A 24164-nucleotide genomic window follows, 5' to 3' on the forward strand; every position below is an offset into this window, starting at 1 on the left:
CGACTTTTCCCTCGAGGCCCCGCCCCTTCCGCCAACCCCGCCCCCGTTCAGCCCACGTGTGAGCCCTGTCGCGCGTTTGCTTCCGCCAGGTCTCCGGGTGCGTGGATCCCGGCGCGCCCCCGCCCTCTTGGCCATGGGGGTCCCCAAGAGGAAGGTCTCGGGCGGCCAGGACGGCGCGGCTGCCCCGGCGGGCGCAGCCAAGCGGGCCCGCACCGAAGAGCTCACGGGCGTGCGCTTCAAGGCTCAGCTGAGGGACCCGCAGGGCGCGGGGCCGGGTGAGTGCAGCGGGGAAGAGAGCGCGAGATTGAGAGGCGATCTCCAGGCTTCTTCTGTCTGCGTGGGGCCTCCGTGTGCAGACGCAGCACCTCCTTTCTGCAGCGAGGGCCAGAGCCCAGCCTCCCGATTTGCAGTCGGGAAACCGAGACCTGGGTGCAGGGGAGTCCAGGGCCACGATTTGCTTGATTTTGACAGTTTCCCTGCGAGTGTACTCTTTCCCTGCTTCCCCTGCCCGGGCAGCATCTGTCAGCAAGCTCTAAAGTTTTTTTTTTTCTTTTTTTGCAACTGTTAGGAAAGTGGATAAATGTGCTCCTCATTCACCACAGCAAATATTTATGGAGTCCTGACTATGAGTCGGGGGCTTCCCTCATAGCTCAATCGGTAAAGAATCTGCCTGCAATACAGAAGACGCAGGTTCGATTCCTGGGTCGGGAAGATCCCCTGGAGAAGGGCATGGCAACCCACTCCAGTACTCTGCATGGAGAATACCGTGGACAGAGGGCTATAGGCCATGGGATCGCAAGAGTCTGTTCGGGGCTGTTCAGTGAGCCGGTTTGCAGTTACTGCCATGCCTGTCAGCTCTTTTTTGCATAGCTTTGATTCTCCACCACTCACACTGACCCCAGAACATGTAATAAGCTATCACATAAAGCCACCGAAGGGCCTGTCAGTTGGCCAAGATTAGAGACTGATACGAAGTAGATTCTATTTTTCACTTTTTGAAAAGTAATCACCCTGCATAATTTCTTATAATCCATTAGAAAGTAGTTAGATTATGAGGTCAAAACACAATCGAATTAGGCTAATATGTGGAAACACTGGCATTGTGTCAAAGTGAAACAGTGACAGTGTTTCTCTCAAGTGAAAAATTATTAAGTTCATGGCCAGAATATCCTCAGTTTCTAGTTTGTCTTCCACAGATTTTTTTTTTTTAAGGTTTGATATCTGCAACTGCTAGCTAGTGCTAGGAAGAGGATATCTGCTTTAGCATACATTTTATTCATTCATTTGTTCATTAGTTTTTGGAGAAGGAAATGGCAACCCACTCCAGTATTCTTGCCTGAAAAATGCCATGGAGAGAGGAGCCTGGTGGGCTACAGTCCACAGGGTTGCAGAGTTGGACATGACTGAGTGACTAAGCACATATAGTTCATTCATTCATTTGTTCATTATTTACAAGGGGGTGTTATTTGCTGATATAGAGATCAAATGGTGAGTAAAAATCAGATGGGCCCTCCATTTTTAGATTGAATGTGTAGATGAGAACATACAGTATTTGTCTTTCCCTAACTTGTTTCATTTAATAGCTTCAGGGTTCATGTAGAATGTTGCAAAAGGTAAAGTTTCCTACTTTCTTTTTTTTCTTTTTTTAATTTTGGCTGCACTGAGTGGCACGTGGGGTCTTGGGGTTGAACCTGCACCTTGTGAGTGGAAGCTTGGAGTCTTAACCGCTGGACCAGCAGAGAAGTCCCCGTGTCCTTCTTTTTTAAAGGCTGAGTAATAGCCCACTGTGTGTATTTCTTTCCTTTGTTTTTTGTTTTTTTGATGTGGATCAGTTTTAAACAATTCATTTTGCTTTAGTTATCTATTTGTTCACGCATATATTATGCATGGCTCACTGTACAGAATGTGCTAGCCTAGTTCTCCAGCCAAGGATCCAACCCCTGCCCCCTGCGGTGGAAGCACAGAGTCTTAGCCAGTAGACCACCAGGATAGTCCCTGATGTGGACCCTTTTTAAAGTCTTTATTGAATTTGTTACAATATTGTTTCTGTTTTATGTTTTGTGTTTTTTTGGCCAGGAGGCCTCTGGGATCTTGGCTCCTTGACCAGGGGTTGAGCCCTGCCCCCCTTCATTGGAAGGTGAAGGTTTAACCACTGGAAGTCCCTTTTGTGTGTATTTCTGTGTATAGACATACCACATTCTCTTTATCCATTATGCCCCCTTCATGTTGATGAGGGGCAGGGATGGAGAGGAGGGTTAGATTGATAAAGACCCAGAGGATGCTCAGGAGCATTGGATGGCAACCCGTCAGGAGGATTCCTGCATCAGGAGGGGTTCTGCTGTCAACCAGTGCCCTTGAAAGATGCTCCCCATGACCTCCTGGTGATGGGGAAAAGGATATGTCCTCTCGATCTCCCCGTCTCCACCCTACTCCTCTGTTCCATCTTGTCACGGGCCGCTTCCAATCACCTGGCTGTTTCCTGCCAGCAGTCTGCCCCTATCACCGTAGCACCTGGGATTGTTCTAAAGAGACCGTCTTTATTAACATCTGAAACTCTCATTTCAGCCCTGGAGGCATTTGTTTCTGCTGCTAAGAAGCTCCCCCAAGAAGATGTGTATGATGTTGTGGAGGGGTACATCAAGATTTCTGTGGAGTGTGCTGAGATGTTCCAGCTCCTGAGTGGGGAGAAGCGCCCTGAAAGTGAAGTATGCTCTTCCTTACCTGGCCTGATGGGGAGAAGAAAAAGTTAGTGCTACTGTTGTGTTAGGGCTTCCCTGGTGTCTCAGTGGTAAAGAGTTCACCCGCCAAGCAGGAGACCCAAGTTCGATCCCTGGGTCGGGAAGATCCCCTGGAGAAAGAAATGGCAGCCCACTCCAGTATTCTAGCCTGGAAAATCCCATGGACAGAAGAGCCTCGAGGGCTACAGTCCATGGGGTCGCCAGAGTTGGATATGACTGAGTGACTGAATAACAACAACTTTTATGTTAACCTTGATGAAGAGAAATGTGATATAAATCTCCAAGATATTACCAGCTTTCTACTGAAAATGATGCTCTGTGCCTGGGCTGTAGAGATATATCCATTTTTGCATTGTAACCTTTGAAAGCCTTTAGAGGAAAGTGCTAACTTGTTACTGGTGAATGATAGCAGAAGGAAGGATCATATATTCTTGTCTAAATGCACTTGGTTTCTGCATGGTTTGCTTTAACGGAAGGGAAATAGGTAAAGACTGTGTGTCCCAGGTTCAGATGTATATTGAGTTGTCAGTTGTTTTCTGCTTCCAAAGAGGTTCAGAATTTGAGGTGTTTATGAACCTGTTGAAGTCTCAGGATTATTGCTGTAAGGCTGTAGACATGAATATCCCCAAAGCAGTGAGGCGGAATCATTACTAGAAATTTCTCTTTTAATTTCATTTGGTTTACTTGTAAGCAAGCTGTTCTGTGTTTAGCTAGGCTCCTGGAGCAAGGCTAATTCCAGAGCTCAGGGCCTGGAAGATCCCTGTGTCTGATTCGGGATCTGTTAAACCTGCAGGTGACTGTGGCTAAGACAAGTGTTTGTAGAGGAGGAAAAGAAAGGAGGTGATTTGTAAGTACTTCGATTGTGTCTTTGCAGATGCTTTTAGTATTTCAAGTTTTCGAGGCCATATTATTGCGGACAGCCAGTGACCTTTCCCATTTTCACGTGGTGGGGACCAACATCGTGAAGAAGCTAATGAATAACCACATGAAGCTCATTTGTGAGTCCCTGTATGCCTCGGGTTACAGGTAAGTTGACCGCCTGTACGTGGCAGGACTAGCCTTGGACTTGGTCAGCGTTCAGCTCTCCATGAGGGCACTTGACCTTTCCTCTGCTCACCCGCAGAGCTGAGCTGCTTCCGAGGCTATGGCAGTGCCCCCTGCTCCTCCTGTTGACTGTCCCCTCGCTGTCACCGACTCCTCTGTTGCTGTGTGTCCCTCTGCTCCCGCCCTGCCACTCCCCCCCGCCCACCCCCGCGGTCTGGAGAACACCCCAGACCTCCTGCCTGTCCTTTTAACCCTGACAGCTCGTCTCCTAGGTCCTCGCAGACTCCGTCCCTCTCCACTTCATGGCCTTGCAGAGGTGTCACCTCAGGGAGTCCCTCTCTGACCATCCCATCCACAGCTGAACATGTGCCATAATATCCATAGCCATCTCCTGACCCACTGTCTCCCTCCGCTGGGATGCAGGGTGCACAAGGGTGGGGCCTTGACTGTCTTGTAAATTGCTGTTTTCCCAGCACTTAAATAGGACGTGGTAGGTGCTTGGTCACCGTGGATTCTGGGTAACCTACCGCAGGGGGGAACGGCCGCCAGGCACTTGCATCTAGAGATGTCCCCTGTGCAAAAGTCTTCTCCTGACCCGCACTGGGTTGGGGATGGGGGTCCAGCTCCATGATGATTTACTGGAGAGAGACATTGCCACCTTCTGTCTTCATCTTGTGTTCTTGGATTATCCTCAGACTCACTTGTTTAGCTTTCTTTGAAGATTTTGTTAGGATATTTTTTTTTCTTAAAGAAAGGGCATGTGTTTCCTTCCTCCTGTTTTCTGGTATGGGGCCAGCAGACCGCACAGACAGGTTGCAGCTGGCTCGAGGCGAGGGGCCTTTGTGGTCCTGCCGTCCCGACACCAGGCCCCACTTGTCCTGAACAGGATGGCTCGAGCCTGCCTGAACCTGATGGCTGCCATGGTGACCCAAGGTCCCGAGGCCGCCAGGGACGTCTGCAGCCATTTCGATTTAAATAAGAAGACCTTGTATGCCCTGGTGACCAAGAGGGATCCAAAGGTGAGGAGTGTCTCATGTGTTTCCCCCCTGCCCCGAGTGTTTCCTTTCCTTCCAGGGGACTGCGGTGGTTCCTGGGTCCTCCTCTCTCTGGCCTCGGTCCTCACGTAGATAGAGCGGGAGGCCTCTGTGTGGAAAGGTGTGCGCCTCGGCAGCCACTTTGAGCCTGTGAGGAAGGGCTGCCTCACCCTGGCCGGTGGTAGAGTCCTGGTTGCCTGGTGGGGCCTGAGTGACAGGGACGTCTGAGGCCAGCTCCTCCGGGGCTCAGCATGGCGGGGCCTTTCTGGCCCGTGAGGATGGTGCAGCTGGAGGGCGTCTTCCAGAGCAGTGGTCTCCATGGGCCTCGTGGGGTGGTCCTCGTGGTGGGCGGGCTGGTCCTCCCGTGCTTGTTCCGTCCACTGTATGGAAAAACCCTTGAGAGGCCACGCCAGTGAGGTCATCAGAAACAACATTTATGGCTTTAAAAAAAAATAATTATTATTATATTATTTATTTATTTTGTGACTGTGCTGGGTCTTCGTTGCTCTGCACGCTTTGCTCTAGTTGTGGCATGCAGGGGCTGCTGTCCAGCTGCGGTGTGCGGGCTTCCCCCCGCCGTGGCTTCTCCTCCTGAGGAGCACAGGCCCTGGGCACACGGATTTCAGTAGCTGCGGCTCCCAGCCTCTAGAGCACAGGTTCAGTAGTTTGTGGCACAGGCTCAGTTGCTCTGTGGCATGTGGGAATCTTCCTGGATCGAGGGCTGAACCCATGTCTCCTGCATTTGGCAGGCAGATTCTTTACCACGGATCCACCAGGGAAGCCTGACATGTGTGAATACGTTCCTTGTGCCTCCCAGTTAGAAGTCTTACCAGTGAGTAGGGGCTGATTGTGGCAAAGAGAATCGAAGTGTGAATGGTTGGTTTTTAGGAGAGTTGTCTAAAGAACAGTTTTCTAGGAGCTCCAGAAGTTTCCCTTGGGTTTGAAAGGAACTTGAGGGAAAAGCACGAGTTTCAGAACAATGAGCCGGAGCACGGGCACCCTTCCAACCCCTGTGCCAGCTATGGGCGGTCAAGGCGCCCCTTCCCCTTTGCAGGGTCTGCCCTCCCTGCTGAGCTTCCCAGGTGGCGCTAGTGGTAAAGAACCCTGCCTGCCAATGCAGGAGATGTGAGAGACATGGGTTCGATCCCTGGGTCAGGAAGATCCCCTGGAGAAGGGCATGGCAGCCCACCCCAGTGTTCTTGCCTGGAGAATCCCCATGGACAGAGGAGCCTGGCGGGCTACAGTCCATGGGGTAACTGGAGCGACTTAATACACACACACACACACACACCCTCACTGCTGACTCTGTCCCCCACTGCCCCCTACCTTGGCATCGGCACCAGGTGACGGAGGCCCACGTCTGGCTGCCCGGGTGGAGGAAAACGGGACTTACTGTAGAAATGAAAGTGTTTTGCTTTGCTTAATCATCTGTATCAAGTATCTCACATACTTTGTGCGTGCTGTGCTAAATCACTTCCTTCCTGTCCAACTCTTTTGAGACCCCATGGACTATAGCCTGCTCCAGGCTCCTCTGTCCATGGGATTCTCCAGGTAAGAATACTGGAGTGGGCTGCCTTGCCCTCCTCCAGGGGATCTTCCCAATCCAGTGATCGAACCCACATCTCTCACGTCTCCTACATTGGCAGGAAGGGTTCTTTACCACTAAGTGCCACCTAGGAAGCCTGGTCCCCCCTGGATTGGGAGTGTGGAGTCTTAGCCACTGGACCACCAGGGAAGTCCGAAATACTTTGTATATTTTAGGAAATAGTTTCTAGACAGACAGTAAAAAAAAAATTTTTTTTCATATGGGAAATGTCAGGGACATTCAAAAATAGGCATCGGCACAGTGACTTCCTATGTCCCTCACATCCAACTTCAGACGCTGTCATCCTTCCCTACCTTTGGGTTTTGGGGCAGACAGTCAATTACAGCGTGTGTGTGTGTGTGTGTGTGTGTGTGTGTGTGTGTGTGTGTGTGTGTGTGTGTATACACTAAGTCGCTTCAATCAAAGAGTCATGTCCGACTCTTTGCAGCCCTGTTGACCATAACCTGCCAGGTTCCACTGTCTGTGAGATTCGGTTGCCATGTCCTCCTCCCAGGGATTTTCTCGACCCAGGGATCGAACCAGCTCTCTTGCTTCTCCTGCATTGGCAAGTGGGTTCTTTACCACCAGCGCCACCTGGGAAGCCCCTGTTACAGCACATTGCACATATATTTCAACCATAAATATTTCAGTATCTCTAACAGAAAGCAACGTTTTAGAAAACAAAACCATGGTGCCATCATCGTACTTAACACTGTTAATAATTTCTCACCATCATCTAATGCCCAGTTCAGTCTCGGCTTTTCCCCCACTGTCTCAGAAACATCTGTACCCTCTGTCGTTCAAATCAGGACCCACACAGGGGCTACACGGGATATTTTGTTGGTACTTCTCTTAAATCTCTCCAGATCTTTGTTTTGTTTTTCTCCCACTTTTTTTTTTTAATGCCATTTACTTATTGAAGAAGCTAAGGGAGATTTTTTTTTTTTCAGTGTTTTTAACATTTTGGAGGGAGTTATTCAAGCCTCGTGAAGAAAAAGGATTATGAATATTGTTTCTCATCCAAAGAAAGCATTGTTAAAAGTCCTGTGCCAAAGAGCATTTTTACCAAATATGTTTTGATCTATTTCAGACAGTGTTTTGCAGAACATGCCGTCGAGTTCAGGATGTTTTCTCCCTGGGATAACAGCCCCGTGAAGTCAGAGTGTAGGAATGAGGGGCAGGCGTGTGTGGCCTTCTTGCCTTTGATGGAGTTTGCTGGAGACGCGGGGCGCTGGCTGGGGGCCGCGAGGGGCTGTGGTCAGGGGGACGAGGCCTGGCGGGGGCTGCTGGAAAACAGCCAAGGCTGTGTCTCGGGGGTCTTGTTCTCCACCGTGTCAGGAATCTGAACTTTGGGGTTCTCTGGGACATAAAAGATGGATGCTAGCGGGTGAGAACTAACTTCCATTTCAGTTCAAAATCCATTGCTGGCAGCATCCGTGAGAGGGCCTCTGCTGTGTTCACATGGGATAGAAAGACCTAGAATGGCAGGTCAGGACCAGCACTCCAGAGCCCTGATTCCCAGGATTTCAGTGGACAGAGAACCCCAAACTTCTGGAACCTTTCCAACTCAGCGGGGAAGGATGAAACCTAATTTCGTTTTACCAGGCAAGTTCTAGCGTTTTGCCAGGATTCTTTTGAAATTTAAGGCGTGTGTAGACCAGGATAAGTGAACTTTGCTTGAATCAGGTGGCACGTTGGTTTGAACAGTGAGGCATCCAGATGGCTGAGCAGCAGTGGTTACTTGAAGCAGTTACTGAGGACAGGGACAGTATCCGAGTCGCCTCTGCGTCCTCTCAGCCTGAGATGGTGACACCTGAGTGTCACTGGTGTGGTGCAAACATAGAGCTGATGACCGAAGGCCCCGGAGCACTGCTGACACTGACGGAGTCAGAGTGTAGCTGATTTTCAGGACTTGAAGGGGTCATTGTACCCAAACCGCATACTGTGAAGAGGCCCGCAGGTTGGTCCCCAGAACGAGAGGGTAGTTTGGGGCTCTTAGTGGAATAAAGCAGCCCGGGTCTCGTAAGGTCTTGCTGAAGTGTGTGCTGTGCTGTGGATGGAGATAAACTCAGTAAATGCGAGGACCTTGCAAGGCCTCCACTCGGATGTTACAGAGCAGGGTTGAATGCACATTCTTTTCTCCAGAAAAAACAGCCAATAAAACAAGACAGTTAATTCTGTACTCACAGAGGCCTCAACGGTGCCACGTGTGGTCCTTGCAGCTTGAGGAGAAGTGGCATGGAGCTGCCAGGGGAGCCCTGAAGGAGGAGCTTCTCTGTAGGCAGACGTGAGGTCAAGCAGGAGGCAGTGTGTGTGTGCAAGTATTTCTTATCACTCAGTAGTTGTGTAACCTCAAGTGAGGGGCTTCCCTGGCAGCTCAGCTGGTGAAGAGTCCGCCTACAATGCAGGAGACCTGGGTTCGATCCCTGGGTCAGGAAGATCCCTGGAGAAGGGAATGGCAGCCCACTCCAGTGTTCTTCCTGGACAATCCCATGGACAGAGGAGCCTGGCGGGCCACAGTTCATGGGGTCCCAGAGAGTCAGACGCGGCTAAGTGACAGACACATAAGCTTAAGTGAGGATTTTAAAACCTCAGTTTCCCATCTGTGAGACAGGTGTGGTGGGTGTCGTACCTCAGATTCTTACTGTAACTGAGATAACAAATGTGCTCCTGGTAGGGTGTCTGCAGTCGTGAGTGCCCAGTAAACATTACTGATATCATGCTCATCACCGTCATCATCACATCTTCGTCCACATCCTCATCCTTATCAACGTCACCCTCACCCCCCTCACCCCCCTCACCCCCCTCACCCTCCTCACCCCCTCACCCTCCTCACCCCCCTCATCCCCCTCACCCCCCTCACCCCCCTCACCCCCTCTCCCCCCTCTCCTCACCCCTCACCCCCTCACCCCCCTCACCCCCCTCCCCCCTCACCCCCCTCTCACCCCTCACCACCCTCACCCTCTCCCCTCACCCCCCACCCCCCTCAACCCCCCTCACCCTCCTCACCCTCCCACCCCTCACCCCCTCACCTCCTCACCCTCCTCACCCTCCTCACCCTCACCCTCCACCTCCTCCTCACCTCCTCCCTCACCCCCTCACCCTCCTCACCGCCTCACCCCCCTCACGCCCCTCACCCTCTCATCCTCTCACCCTACTCTCCCTCCTCACCCTCCTCACCCCTCATCTCCTCACCCCCTCACCCTCCTCAGCCTCCTACCCACCCTCACCGCCCTCACCCCCCTCTTCCCCCCTCAGCCTCCTCCTCACCACCCTCTCCCCTCACCCCTACACCCCTCCCCCTCAGCCTCCTCACCCTCTCCCTCCTCATCCTCCTCACCCCCCACCCTCCTCACCCCCCTCACCCCCTCACCACCCACCCTCCTCACCCCCTCACCCCCTCACCCCCTCCCCCCCTCCTCCCCTCACCCCCTCCCCCTCACCTCTCCCCTCTCAGCCTCCTCACCGCCCTCTCCCTCCTCCACCCTCACCCTCCTCACCACCCTCAGCCTCCTCACCCCCCTCTCCCTCCTCACCCTCCTCACCTTCCTCACCCTCCTCATCCTCCTCACCCTCCTCACCCTCCTCACCCCCCTCTCCCCCCTTATCCCCCCACCCCCCTCAGCCTCCTCACCCTCCTCACCACCCTCACCCTCCTCACCCTCCTCACCATCACCGCTGCCACCGCTAAGTGAATGGGACTCCCTGGACAGTGGAGACTCCTCAGTCTCTTCAGGCCTTGAAGGCGGTGGTTCTCCATGATGTTAACTGGCTTCTTGTCTTCCAGTTAAAGTTACTTTGGAGTAACTGAACTAGGGAGACGCTGTCGGGTAAGCAGTGGAGGCTCTGAGCCCGTGTGCTCATGTGGGTCCAGCTGACACGTGCCCTGGTTCTTTGGGTGTAAACAGGAATGTGAGACACAGCTTTGCCTTAAAGCCACTGGGAGGGGAGACTGGTGAGGTGGCCCTCACGGCCTCTCCTGAGGGGCTGGCCGTTGGTCATGGCCTTTGCGCCCTCGTTAAGGATGCCGTGCTGGGTCCAGCTGCTGCCCCGCGGGACAGTGCAGACTGCAGTCCTGGGAAGGCCATGCTGCCTGTGTAATGTGGCCGCATCTGTGTGTCTGCTGTGAATATCTAATATCTAATAAAAGCCAGACATCACCTCATGGGTGTCTCATCAAAAGCAATACCAGCCTTTCCATCATCTCTGGATTTTCGAAAACAGACCCATTATCTCATGACTTGAGAGCGGATGGTATGTAGACAGGCCGAGCATCTTCTGCTGTATATCCTCAAAGTGGTCCCTGAACTAAAAACGTGTGTGTCTTACAGGCAGGGGAGGGGAGACCTATGCTTTGGTATTTAGAGAGGGCTTGAAAGAAGAATAGCAGCTTGAGAGGGAAAGAGCAAAAGAAAAACCCTTGGTTTCCATAAAGAGATGACCAGTGGTTCTAGACGTCGACGCTCAGACAGTACCTGAGGACCCTGTGATATAGGGATGAGTGGGACGTGGGGGGCAGCCTCGTGTTCCTGCTTCCTCAGGGGGGTGTGTGCGCGTGTGCGTGTGTATGCGTGTGAACACACGTGTGACATACATTTCCTTCCCCCCCAGGGAGTACCTGACGTCCGGCTGGCCTACATTCAGTTCGCCCTTTCCTTTCTGATTGCCGGCGATGACAGCACAGTCACGCAGGTGCTGGAGTTGAAAGGTAAGAGGGCCTCGTTGTCTTGGGGCCGGCCTCCCCATGATTGTTCTGAGCGTTTAGCGGGTTAACAGAGGTCAGCCGCCTCTGTGGCTGCCTTGCACACGGGAGTGAGGGGTATGTGCGGTGAGACTTTGGTCACCATGGCTTGAAAGCCACTGGTCAGTGCAGACAGAGGGGTCCCTGTTGCACTAGCTCAATGCTGAGTGAGCCTAACAGAGGAGAAATGCCAACTTCAGTTCAGTCGCTCAGTTGTGGCCGACTCTTTGCGACCCCATGGACTGCAGCACGCAAACAAAGGAGGCTTTGTAGCTCCAGAAAGGATGCAGATTCATAGCCCTGGTTACCTAGCTTCTCTTAGTAGTTGTGGTTTTTTTTTTGAAAAAGAAACGCCTGGTGTGAGCAGGATATCAGTCATCGAGCTTCAGAATTCCAGCTGGTGCCGGTCTCCCTAGAGCGAGGCCTGCCATGGTTTCATCCTTTAGGGCCACCAGCTTTTTTCTCAAGACTGTGGGTGGCAGTGCAGAGGGGGTCATTGTCTAGTGAGACCCCCGGGGTCGAGCCCTGTCTGCGGGTGAGGAGCGGCTGCCGTCTCAGCTGGGATCCTTAGACTCGTGGGAGGAGATGAGCATGGAGCCTGCAACCATTTCCCCACCTCCCCCAGCATAGGAGACCTGAGTCCCCTCCAGGGCAGGCTGCCAACCCCACTCACGAGCAGGTGCGGGTGCGGGTCCCTGGAGGTGGTCAGCCTGGGGTCAGGTGGCCGCCCCGACCGCAGCCCCGTGGAGGGCGCTGCACCCCGTGGTGTCGTGCCCAGGTCCCGCTTGTTGCCGGCCTGCGTGGGACGCCCTCTGCCTCCAGGACTGGGCATTTCTTCAGAATCTTCCCCTGCCTCTTCTTGGTGCCTTGCTTTTATTAAGCGGAGGACACTGATTTTGGTGTCCTCCGTCTATACTGCTAAAGGGGCAAGGATGCACTTCTGTTAAAGTTTCAGCAGGGCAGCTGGGCTGGGCCAGCCTTTCCACGTCCAGCCGTTTATCCTAAGGTAATAATTAAGTTGAGTAGAGGTTAACAGTCAACTGGGAAGCCAGACATTACCCAGTGTAAACTTCTGGGAAGTGGAGCTATGGTTGATTTTAAGTTTCTATCTGGCATTTTCTGATTTTTTTTTTTTTTAAGAATAATGAATTTCTCTTTGAAGAAATGATATGTGTTCGTGAAGAATGTACAGAGCAAGAGAAACTAATTCGTTTGTTGGTTTTTACCAGTGTCACCAGTATGTTACTAATGACAGAGGATCAAGCTGTGGAAGGTTGAGTTCTTGGGGAGAGAAAGCAAATAAATCAGTCCAATTCTATGGCCAGTCAATAAAGTGACGACTGTCATTTCAGAGACATCTCTGAACTGGTCTAAGCGAAGAGTGAAACTTTGGAAAACTAATCATACCATACATGCTCTTTCAAACTGTTAGTGTTAACTTTACTGAAGTTAATGTGAAAAAAGAAAGGTCAAATAGAACCAAAGAACTGTTGAACTTTAATGGTCACTTATTGTTTTGCCTTTAGATACTTATTTCCTATGTCACAAAAATAGTTTTTCCTGCTGTGAACTTGTGTAATTTAAAAAGACAACCTGAGAAAAAAAAAGGCAAGTCAGTGATATTGTTTGCCGTACCATTTTAAGAACAATTTTAAGAAGTAATGCTCTCTCATCTGTTCCCATTCAAAGTATTTTTGAATCTAATGCTTTGAAACTTTTTACTTCCAGAATTTATTCCTTGCATTTTTAGCTCAGGCATCAAGGAAGATAGGATCTCCACCATCAACATTTTGTTGTCCACGCTGAAAACAAAGGTACGTGTTTGGTGATCAGTATTCCTGTCGTGTGTTTGCTGGTGTTTTTTTGACAGGACTTCAGAGCTGTGACATCATAAGTTAGGCGGGTTGTTGGTTGGGTTGGATGGGAAACTTTCTTAAGCAAGAACTTGGTGGTCGTGAGCAATCCTGAAGGTTACAGCTGCCATTTCTTACAAGAGGAGAAGAACAGCCACCCGCTTCCCCCACCCCCGACCCCATTCCACAGGAAAGCACTGGGGTAACTACAAGCTGTAAATGACAACCCTTCTTCCCATACACGCCTAGCATGCTGTGTTGTGTTACATAATAACACAAAATGTTTTTTTGTGTCATCTTCCATATTCTGCCTTGTATAAGCATCTTGCAGAAATCTGAAAACTTGCTGAAAGGATCGCTGTCTTTGACATAGAAGCCCCTTCCGTGATCCATGAGAAAAACTCTGTGACCCTCCCAAAATAAAAAAAAAGTTGTCCAAAGGCTATGAGCTGGCAGCCCACGTGGAAAGGGCTCATGAGCACATAGCGTTTAGTGCTTCTCAACTTGGGCACAGTTCTGTCCCCCCCGGGCCATCTGGCAAGTTTCGATTGTCACAACGGGAGAAATGTGACTGCATCTGGGGACAGAGACCAAGGTCGAGCAGCCGCTGTAGGCCGCTCGCGTGTAGCCTCTCACAGCTGCAGTTTGTCCCCAAATGTCAGTGGTACTGAGGTTGAAAAATGTCCTGGGTTCAAAGCAGAGCAAGTCATGAGATTACAGGTTTTTTCACCTACCAAGTTGGCCTTGACTTTAAAGACCTGATATTCAGCACTAGCAAAGAATCAGGTGCTTCCCTGGAGGAAGTGTTACAGCCCCTCTGGAAGACAGGAGGTCTGGTAGTGTGTGTGTCAGAGGTCTTGAAAATGTGTTGGGGTTTGGGGAGTCGCCTCAGGATCACCTGGGGAGTGGATTTGAAATAACTCAAAAGCCCTCAGAGATCCGGGCTGGGGGGTAGGTTGAGTGGAGCTGAGAGCTTGCGCACCATTCCAAGTGCATAGGCAGGGATGCAGTGTAGGCGCTGGGCAAGGATGCTGCTCATGGAAACGACCTGATTGTACCCACCTGGGGAATGGGTACATGAGTTACGGTCACTCCTAGGATAGAATGATGATCGGCCCTCCGAAACGATGTTCTAAAGGAATTTTTAATGATGTGGAGACAGTTCATGCTACATAAATAAAGCAGGTACAAAGCAATATATAATCTCAAAGAAGTTAAAAAAAAAACCAAAACCCCAATACACTTAATATATACACATGTATATATTTTGTGTGTGTTCTGGGGAGGGGCAGAGGCTGAAAGGAAATATACTGAAATGTAAGCTGTTGGTGTCCTAGGAAGGTGACAATATTGATGAATTTTGGTTTCCTCTTTACATTTTTTCTTTTTCTGGCTAAGTGTTCTGCCACAAGTCTATATTATTTTATGATGATGAAATCCAGCATTTTTTAAAAATCAACTTCCTTGAAAGCCATTTGTTCTATTGTTTTCAGGTAGTTCACAATAAAAATATCACAAAAACCCAGAAGGTGCATTTCTTCACTGCACAAGTGCTGAACCACATAGCATCTCTCTACAGCTGGAAGGGGATTGTCGACGTGAGCCTGGACAGCGCCGAGGTACAATTTCTGGGATTCACGTGTCATCACTGTTAGCATGTGATACCCAGAGCTGGGAGACTGAAGCCTCTATACATGTTATCTTGATGGCTCAAGTGGTATAGAATCTGCCTGCAATCCAGGAGACGTGGGTTCGATCCCTGGGTTGGGAAGATCTGGAGGAGGAAATGGCCGTCCAGTCCAGTATACTTGCCTGGGAAATCCCATGGACAGAGGAGTCTGACGGGCTACAGTCCCTGGGATCACAAAGAATCCGACACGACTGAGCATGCATGCACACACGAAAACATGATCTATGCATACACCTGCCTTAAAAAATAAGTCCCCCCATTTGATCTGTTTCTTTTGGCCTGTGGTTATATTAATTATCTACCTAGATACAATATGACTCTTTAAATTAGAGTAAAATTTTCTCTAATCTCCGAGGTATCATGTTAAACTTGTTTTGTCTTTTTCTTTGATGAGCAAACCATTATTCCTTTTAGCTGCAGGGCATCTTCATTTTCCCTGCAGTGTTCGCATGGTAGACTTAGAGGGTGGATTCCCGCTCTCTCCCTCCTTGCTTACCTCTCCTCTCCCATCTGTTCTTTTCGCATGTTTCCCGTCGTCAGAGTTTCAAGGCCTGTTGCTTCTATTTAGGGTCCTGGGATCTAGGGCGCATTGCCTTCCTCACCTGCTGACGAGTATGGTTCGCTCTGTGTGTGTGCTCAGTCGCTCGGTCATCTCCGCCTCTTTGCGGCCCCGTGGACTGTCGCCGGCCAGGTTCCTCTGTCCATGGGGATTCTTCAGGGAAGAATACTGGAGTGGGTTGCTATTTCCTACTCTGGGGTCTTCCTGACCCAGGAATCAAACCCCCATCTCTTGCCTCTCCTGCGTTGGCAGGTGGGTTTTTAACCACTAGCGCCACCTGGGAAGCAACAAGTGCTAAATAAGAAGAATCACTCTCATGAGGACCTGAGGCCAGCATACCTTTGAATTTTCCTTCTTTTGATTTTTCTCAGGGCATTTCTGAACATGGACTTGGCCAGAGTAGTGAAGGCTCGGACTTCCTGTTAACTCCATGATAGTTAATCTCTCAAGAGCCCACTGTTGTACTTCTTTTTATCTCCACGACTTGCCTGTGTCCTTGTTCTGCACATATTTTAGATGTTCCATAACCAGGAAGCCCCGGGAGCTTCATAAGAACACTCCCAATTGTGTAATTTTATTCAAAAGAGCAAGAGAAACTAAGTCATTCATAAGCTTGTTTGAAAATACAGGTTTAAACCTGCCCCTCTTTCTGGCTGCACTGTGTAGCTTATGGGGTCGTAATTCCCTGACCAGGGATTGAACCTGCACCCCGGCAGTGAAAGTGCAGAGTCCTATCCACAGGACCACCAGGGCAGTCCCTAACGGTTCTGTTGCATAGATGAAGACACAGAGAATCGGGGCATTAAGCGATGCTCTGGTTACTGGTAGTCTCGTGTCCAGACCCCATCCTGAGCCTCTCCTGGGGCCTGTTAAGATTTGCCTCGTTAGAATGAAAGATGTTCCTGTCACCTGGGAGATTCTGAGGGATTCAGGATCTCCATGTGAGACGCTCCTCTCACCCCCATCACTCAGAAAATTGCAAGGGTTTTAGGAGCTCTGTGCCGGGAACGGGGCAACAACCAAACGTTTCCATCTTCTGCCACAGTATCACAAAGCAAAAGCAAGAACAGGCTTAGAAGAAACACAGCATGTGCTGTAAACAGAATCTTTGCTGCTGGGGGTCCCAAGGCTGACCTGCTCTGTACTTCTGTCTTGGTGCCGACCTCAGCGTCTCATCCGCAGTTTGCTCCTTCCTCGAAAGGATGCAATCCTGTCTCCCCAGCTGGGCTCATGGGGCTGCACTAAGAAGTACTGTAAAGTGCTCGGAGACGGTCAGAGATGACAGAAAATCTCAAAAGTTATCTGTAGTTTCTTGTGGTTCCAGCAACCCCCTGTTTGTTCAGCTTTAAAAAAGAAAATTTTAATTTTCTAACAAACAGAAAAACCCACAGTTGACCCATTCTCCCCAGTCCCTCGATCCCCATATCTGACAGCTACCAATCTGCTCTCTGTGAGGTTTTTTAAAAAAATTATTATTGTTTTATTTGTTTATCTTGTTCAGATCCCACATATCAGACATTTTTAAGTTTTGATTGGTATTTCTCTTTTTTGTGAACTTTTGTTTTTGAATTATTATTGCTGTCGTTCAGTCACTAACTCATGTCCACGTCTTTGCGACCCCATGGACTGCAGCTCGCCGGGTTCCTCTGTCCTCCACTATCTCCCAGAGTTTGCTCAGATTCGTGTCCATTGAGTTGGTGATGCCATCCAACAATCTCATCTTCTGTCATCCCCTTCTTCGTTTGCCTTCAGTCTTTCCCAGCATCAGGGTCTTTTCCAGTGAGTCAGCTCTTCACATCAGGTGGCTAAAGTATTGGAGCTTCAACATCAGTCCTTCCAATGAATATTCAGGGTTGATTTCCTTTAGGATTGACTGGTTTGATCTCCTTGCTGTACAAGGGACTCTCAAGAGTCTTCTCTAGCACCACAGTTCTACCAAGTGTTTAATTTAAAATGTTTTCTGAGTTGCTGTTAATATGAGGCATGTGATATTGTCCAGTTTTTACCCTGTAGTTGTTACTAAGGCTTATGAAGCTTGGCTGGTGATTAAGTGTCTTTGAAACCCTCATAGACTTCTGCTGAAGATGCAGGGAAGACCATGGTGCGGGAGCTTGTTCATAACTTCCTGATGGATCTATGCTGTTCGCTCAAGCATGGGATTAATTTTTACGACGCATCCCTCGGTACCTTCGGCAGGTAAGGCTAGAGCCTGTGTGCATCCTGAGTGTGAGTTCTCAGAGGTCATCACATCCATGGCTTCCCGTGGAAATCTGTTAAGTGATGGAAGTGTAAGGAAGTTCTAAGGGGTTAGAACTAGCATTTTAGATGTTACCTGACTCATTTTGGGGATGAACTTGGAACAGGAACCGTTTCGTTGTGTGCACTCAGGGCGGAGTCTCAGGGGAGTCGACTCAGACACACGGTGTGAGGTGTCCCACCCAGAAGGGTGCTGTGTCCACTTGGGGACAGTGCACCAGATGGATCTGAGAATAAATCCAGAGACAAGGGGCCCTCCTGGGGGCCTCCCCGCAGTGCTTGGTGGCTACCGTTGTTACCCTAGTTTTCAGATGAGGGAAGGGGGCCCACAGAGGTCAGGTCACTCACCCTGTAAGTGGCGGAGCTCAGGTTGGAACCTGGGAGGCCTTGGTTCCCAGCCCACACTCTTTTTTTTTTTTTTTTTTTTTTAAATTTTTTTATTAGTTGGAGGCTAATTACTTCACAACATTTCAGTGGGTTTTGTCATACATTGACATGAATCAGCCATAGATTTACACTTATTCCCCATCCCGATCCCCCCTCCCATCTCCCTCTACACCCGATTCCTCTGGGTCTTCCCAGTGCACAAGGCCCGAGAACTTGTCTCATGCATCCCACCTGGGCTGGTGATCTGTTTCACCATAGATAGTATACATGCTGTTCTTTTGAAACATCCCACCCTTACCTTCTCCCACAGAGTTCAAAAGTCTGTTCTGTATTTCTGTGTCTCTTTTTCTGTTTTGCATATAGGGTTATCATTACCATCTTTCTAAATTCCATATATATGTGTTAGTATGCTGTAATGTTCTTTATCTTTCTGGCTTACTTCACTCTGTATAAGGGGCTCCAGTTTCATCCATCTCATTAGGACTGATTCAAATGAATTCTTTTTAACGGCTGAGTAATATTCCATGGTGTATATGTACCACAGCTTCCTTATCCATTCATCTGCTGATGGGCATCTAGGGTGCTTCCATGTCCTGGCTATTATAAACAGTGCTGCGATAAACATTGGGGTGCACGTGTCTCTTTCAGATCTGGTTTCCTCAGTGTGTATGCCCAGAAGTGGGATTGCTGGGTCATATGGCAATTCTATTTCCAGTTTTTTAAGAAATCTCCACACTGTTTTCCATAGCGGCTGTACTAGTTTGCATTCCCACCAACAGTGTAAGAGGGTTCCCTTTTCTCCACACCCTCTCCAGCATTTATTGCTTGTAGACTTTTGGATAGCAGCCATCCTGACTGGCGTGTAATGGTACCTCATTGTGGTTTTGATTTGCATTTCTCTGATAATGAGTGATGTTGAGCATCTTTTCATGTGTTTGTTAGCCATCTGTATGTCTTCTTTGGAGAAATGTCTGTTTAGTTCTCTGGCCCATTTTTTGATTGGGTCATTTATTTTTCTGGAATTGAGCTGCAGGAATTGCTTGTATATTTTTGAGATTAATCCTTTGTCTGTTTCTTCATTTGCTATTATTTTCTCCCAATCTGAGGGCTGTCTTTTCACCTTACTTATAGTTTCCTTTGTTGTGCAAAAGCTTTTAAGTTTCATTAGGTCCCATTTGTTTAGTTTTGCTTTTATTTCCAATATTCTGGGAGGTGGGTCATAAAGGATCTTGCTGTGGTTTATGTCGGAGAGTGTTTTGCCTATGTTCTCCTCTAGGAGTTTTATAGTTTCTGGTCTTACATTTAGATCTTTAATCCATTTTGAGTTTATTTTTGTGTATGGTGTCAGAAAGTGTTCTAGTTTCATTCTTTTACAAGTGGTTGACCAGTTTTCCCAGCACCACTTGTTAAAAGGTTGTCTTTTTTCCATTGTATATCCTTGCCTCCTTTGTTGAAGATAAGGTGTCCATAGGTTTGTGGATTTATCTCTGGGCTTTCTATTCTGTTCCATTGATCTGTATTTCTGTCTTTGTGCCATTACCATACTGTCTTGATGACTGTGGCTTTGTAGTAGAGCCTGAAGTCAGGCAGGTTGATTCCTCCAGTTCCATTCTTCTTTCTCAAGATTACTTTGGCTATTCGAGGTTTTTTGTATTTCCATACAAATTGTGAAATTCTTTGGTCTAGTTCTGTGAAAAATACCGTTGGTAGCTTGATAGGGATTGCATTGAATCTATAGATTGCTTTGGGTAGAAGAGCCATTTTGACAATATTGATTCTTCCAATCCATGAACACGGTATGTTTCTCCATCTGTTTGTGTCCTCTTTGATTTCTTTCATCAGTGTTTTATAGTTTTCTATGTATAGGTCTTTTGTTTCTTTAGGTAGATATACTCCTAAGTATTTTATTCTTTTTGTTGCAATGGTGAATGGTATTGTTTCCTTAATTTCTCTTTCTGTTTTTTCATTGTTAGTATATAGGAATGCAAGGGATTTCTGTGTGTTAATTTTATATCCTGCAACTTTACTATATTCATTGATTAGTTCTAGTAATTTTCTGGTAGAGTCTTTAGGGTTTTCTATATAGAGGATCATGTCTCTGCAAACAGTGAGAGTTTCACTTCTTCTTTTCCTATCTGGATTCCTTTTACTTCTTTTTCTGCTCTGATTGCTGTGGCCAAAACTTCCAACACTATGTTGAACAGTAGTGGTGAGAGTGGCCCAGCCCACACTCTTGATGGTCACACAATCCCCGTCTCCCCAGAGCCGGCTGCTAGTGACTCAGGCTTTCACAGTTTTCTTCTTGCCTTTTATTTCATATTGCACCATCATGAGAGCATTTCACTGGCGAGGAAACATGAAGTCCACAGCTAATCGTTTTGATTATGTTCTTTTGCACATTCTCTTTAGAGACAGAAACCTATAATATGTATCTGTGTTAATTTTTAAACCAAAATACCCTACTGTTAGATATATTGTTCATCAATCTGCTTTTTTCCCATTTGACAGTAAAAATATTGGATATGTTTTCTGGTCATCATGAGTGACCCTTAGTTTTATCTCCTTGACATTTTATTATAAGAATAGAGTTGCCCTCCCCCCTCCCCCCCACCAAAAAAAAAAAAAGAGGCTCAGGAATAGAGTTGGTTTGTTTTGGTTTCCACCAGTCAGGCAGTGACTGATTCCCTCATAATGGGATTAACCTAGTGAGAATTTTTCTCCCTGTTTGTGGCTTTGAACTTGTTTCAATTCTGTAGTTATTATGCATTAACTTGCCATGTTATTTCTAAGTCTTTTAACTTTGTTTTGGTGATATTGTAGCTTTTCTGTCATCAGTGAGAGAAAACTTGTTTTCTTGCTGAGATGTAAGAGCAGATTTTTATAGTATAATATCAACATGCTGAAAAATGCCTTTTTCCTGTGAAGGAGACCCATAAAGTAGATGATCATTTCATGAGCATATTGAATCAACTTGTGGTCGTGGGTCTGTTTAAATAAGCTGTGGTTTATGTAAAATTTTTCAGCCATGGGCCAAAGGCAAATATTTGTGCTTAGGAGAGAGGAAAGGGGTTTTGTTGGTGGGGTGTTAATGGAAAGCTTTGAGAAGATTGAAATGCCTGGCTTCCCAGTGGTCGTCAAGCTCCCTTGTGTCCTGCTGGTCTCCGTGCAGACGTCACCACGTCAGAGAGGCCTTCCCTGGCAACCCTCCACGAAGAGAGACCTTCCACTCTCACTGTCCTTTTGCCTGGCCCTTGCTTCTGATGGCGACTTGTCACCACTTTGCATATTTGTTTGCTTGTTCGTTATCTGATAGGCAGGAATCGGTGAGAAGAGAGGCTAGTCTGTTTTGTTTTGTTTCTATTTCATTTCTGCCTGTGCTGGTCTTTGTTGCTGCGTGCGGGCTTTCTCTAGTTGTGGTGCTTGGGCTCCCCATTGCGGGGTCTTGTGGAGCTTGGGCTCTTCGGTATGAGAGCTTCAGTAGCTGTGGTGCAGGGACGCAGTTGCTCCACGGCATGTGGGACCTTCCGGGACCAGGGATCAAACCCACGTCCCCTGCGTTGACAGGCCGGTTCTTGCCCACTGGGCCATCAAAGAGGGCCTGGCTAGTCCGTCCTGAACCCCCAGAGTCTAGGACAGCGCACATGGAGAGGCGTTTCAGCGAGGCCAGGGCTGGCCGACGTTTCCCCTAAAGGCCCAGGTAGTTATAGTTACGGCAGGCTCCGTGTGCCATGCTGTCCCTGCCGTGGCCACTCAGCCCTGCCATTGTGGTGCCCCAGCAGCCACGACATGAATAAACAAGTGGGTGTAACCGTGTTCCAATAAAGCTTTATTGACAAAGGCAGGTGGCGGGCCAGAGCTTGCTGAGCCCTGCCGTGGAGGTTCAGAGAGCAGTTTCTGGAGCGCCTCAGAGACCTCAGCAGGTTATTGCTCTTCTTCGCCAGTATTACCTCATCTGTTTAAAAAATAAAAAAGAGAGAGATACAATTAGCGCCCACCTCAGAGAGCGTGTGGTAACTGCTTAGAGCAGTATCTGGCACATGCTGCAAATTCTGTAAATATTGTTCATTTTATTACATCATTGATTAAAATTGTGTGTGTGTATGTGTGTGTGTGTGTGTGTGTGTGTGTGTGTGTGCGCGCCATATTTTTGGCATGCTTTGCAAATTTAACATTCCGTGCATTTGAAAGCACAAAGTGTGTTTTGCTCATGAAATTTTCCTGTTAAGAATGTTAAGCTTTTTGAAGGGTAGCTTTCTAATCAAAATTACTAATTCAAATTTTGAAAAATCTTTATTATTTGTGAAGTACCATATTGCATCTTAGTTTTGGTCAGTTTATAAGGGGCTACAAAGCCGATGGTCCCACAAGCCATCAACATGACATGCCAGTGAGGCCAGTTTTGAGTTTTTTCCTGAATATTATGACTTCCAGGGACAAGCTTGATACGAAAATGTATCTGGGGGTAAAACCTGCTTGACCACGTAGACCCTGGGCTAGGTGCCCAGGTTTGTGCAGGTTTTAAGTCTGTAAGTTTTCCTGTTTTTATCATCGTATATCTTTGAAAACTGTTCACTTTGAGACAAGTTTCAACTGTTTTCATACAGTAGATGCCTGCCGCCCCCTGCTATTAGCTTCTTTTGGCTGCGTAGAAATTTGAAATAAGCTAGAAACAGAGGAAACAGAAGACCTGCAGAAGGACCCTGTGCCACTTGGTTAATTCTAGAAATGATTTTGTGGCACTCTGGACTGTGGCATTTCATGAGCACTTCATGGGGAGAAAGTGTAATGTTTTTATTTTTCACGTTTTATTTTTGCCAAGTCTCTGCTGCCGCACACAGGCTTTTTCTGGCTGCAGGCGAGGGCTCCGGCCGCAGCGGCTTCTCCTGCGCGGCGTGGGCTCTGGGGCGCAGGGTCAGTGGCTGCGGTGCACAGGCTTAGCTGCTCTGCAGCAGGTGGGATCTTCCCGGACCAGGGATCGAGCCCATGTGTCCTGCATTGGCAGACGGACTCTTTACCACTGAGCCGCCAGGGAGACCCAATGTAATCTTTTTAAAGGAAAATGCATGCCTCTGCATTTTTTACTTAATGTGCACATGCGTCTTCATATATGTGCTTTTTCATGTGTAGTTGGAGGAAGTGAAAGTGAAAGTTGCTCAGTGGTGTCCAATTCTTTGCAGCCCCATGGACTATACAGTCCATGGAATTTTCCAGGCCAGGATACTGGAGTGGGTAGCCTGTCCCTTCTCCAGGGGATCTTCCCGACCCAGGAGTTGAACCAGGGTCTCCTGCATTGCAGGTGGATTCTTTACCAACTGAGCCACCAGGGAAGCCCAAGAATACTAGAGTGGGAGGCCTATCCCTTCTCCAGGGGATCTTCCCGACCCAGGAGTTGAACCAGGGTCTCCTGCATTGCAGGTGGGTTCTTTACCATCTGAGCTATCAGGGAAACTCGTAGTTGGAGGAAAGAAGTCAGTAAAATCTCAAAAGGAAATTTTAAAATTGCTTTTATGCTGTGTGTTCAGAGAGAAAGGGTTTTTCTGTTTTCTCTGAAAGTCAGTTGAACTTGAGGGATGGAAGGAGAGGTGGAAAACAGAACAAAGGAGAGATCTTTTTTAGCTATTCAAAAGTAGGGGAGTGAGACTTCCCTGGTGGTCCAGTGGTTAAGACTCTGTGCTTCCAACACAGTGGGCACAGATTTGGTCTCTGGTGGGGGAAGTCCTGCAGGCCGAAGAAATAGAGGAGTGAAGTTCAGGCCCTTTGGTGGAGAGCAGGAACCCCACAGACCATGAGAACATCTCACTCTATGCTGTGAGGGAAACTGACCAGAAGTGAAATTTTCCCATCGCTGCATCACAACGTAAAACGCTGTGTTTACTGGTGGGTTCCGAGGACTTGCCCCATCATCCTGAGTGCTCAGTGTCCTGCTCACCCCTCTCTCTTCTGTCTCTCTGTGACAGAGGAGGAAACCTGACTCTCCTGCACTTCCTGCTGGGTTTGAAAACCGCGGCGGATGACGAGCTGGTCGCCGAACTGGTGGTGAACATTCTGAAAGTGTGCCCGGACCTACTGAACAAGTACTTCAAGGAAGTGACGTTTTCCTTTCTCCCAAGGGTGAAGTCCACTTGGTCAAATAACATTAGGCTGCTAAACAAGGTGACGACCACTGCATTTCGAAGTCTGCCTCATGGGGTCGTGGGTGAAGTGTGAGGAGTTGGGGAGGTGAGGATGGGAGGTTGGGTGACATCCTGATAAACTGCAGGATGAGAAACTTCTTTCA

The 24164-nt window shown here is 48.5% G+C and overlaps 1 protein-coding gene across 3 annotated transcripts in view; it reads left to right on the top strand.

The window, feature by feature from the left end:
* The first annotated feature begins 40 nt into the window (after positions 1-40).
* URB1 (URB1 ribosome biogenesis homolog) overlaps positions 41-24164 on the top strand; it is a 76041-nt gene continuing 51917 nt past the window's right edge. For all 3 annotated transcript variants that reach the window (XM_043448707.1, XM_043448708.1, XM_043448709.1), the window contains exons 1-9: positions 41-275; positions 2566-2705; positions 3613-3764; positions 4669-4801; positions 11013-11109; positions 12871-12956; positions 14489-14614; positions 17316-17440; positions 23845-24040. In XM_043448707.1, the coding sequence (XP_043304642.1) occupies positions 134-275; positions 2566-2705; positions 3613-3764; positions 4669-4801; positions 11013-11109; positions 12871-12956; positions 14489-14614; positions 17316-17440; positions 23845-24040 (1197 nt within the window). In that variant the 5' untranslated portion in view covers positions 41-133. The remainder of the gene's footprint in view (positions 276-2565; positions 2706-3612; positions 3765-4668; positions 4802-11012; positions 11110-12870; positions 12957-14488; positions 14615-17315; positions 17441-23844; positions 24041-24164) is intronic.

This window comes from Cervus canadensis, chromosome 27 (genome assembly GCF_019320065.1).
Source record: "Cervus canadensis isolate Bull #8, Minnesota chromosome 27, ASM1932006v1, whole genome shotgun sequence".
In the NCBI taxonomy this organism is placed as follows: domain Eukaryota; kingdom Metazoa; phylum Chordata; class Mammalia; order Artiodactyla; family Cervidae; genus Cervus; species Cervus canadensis.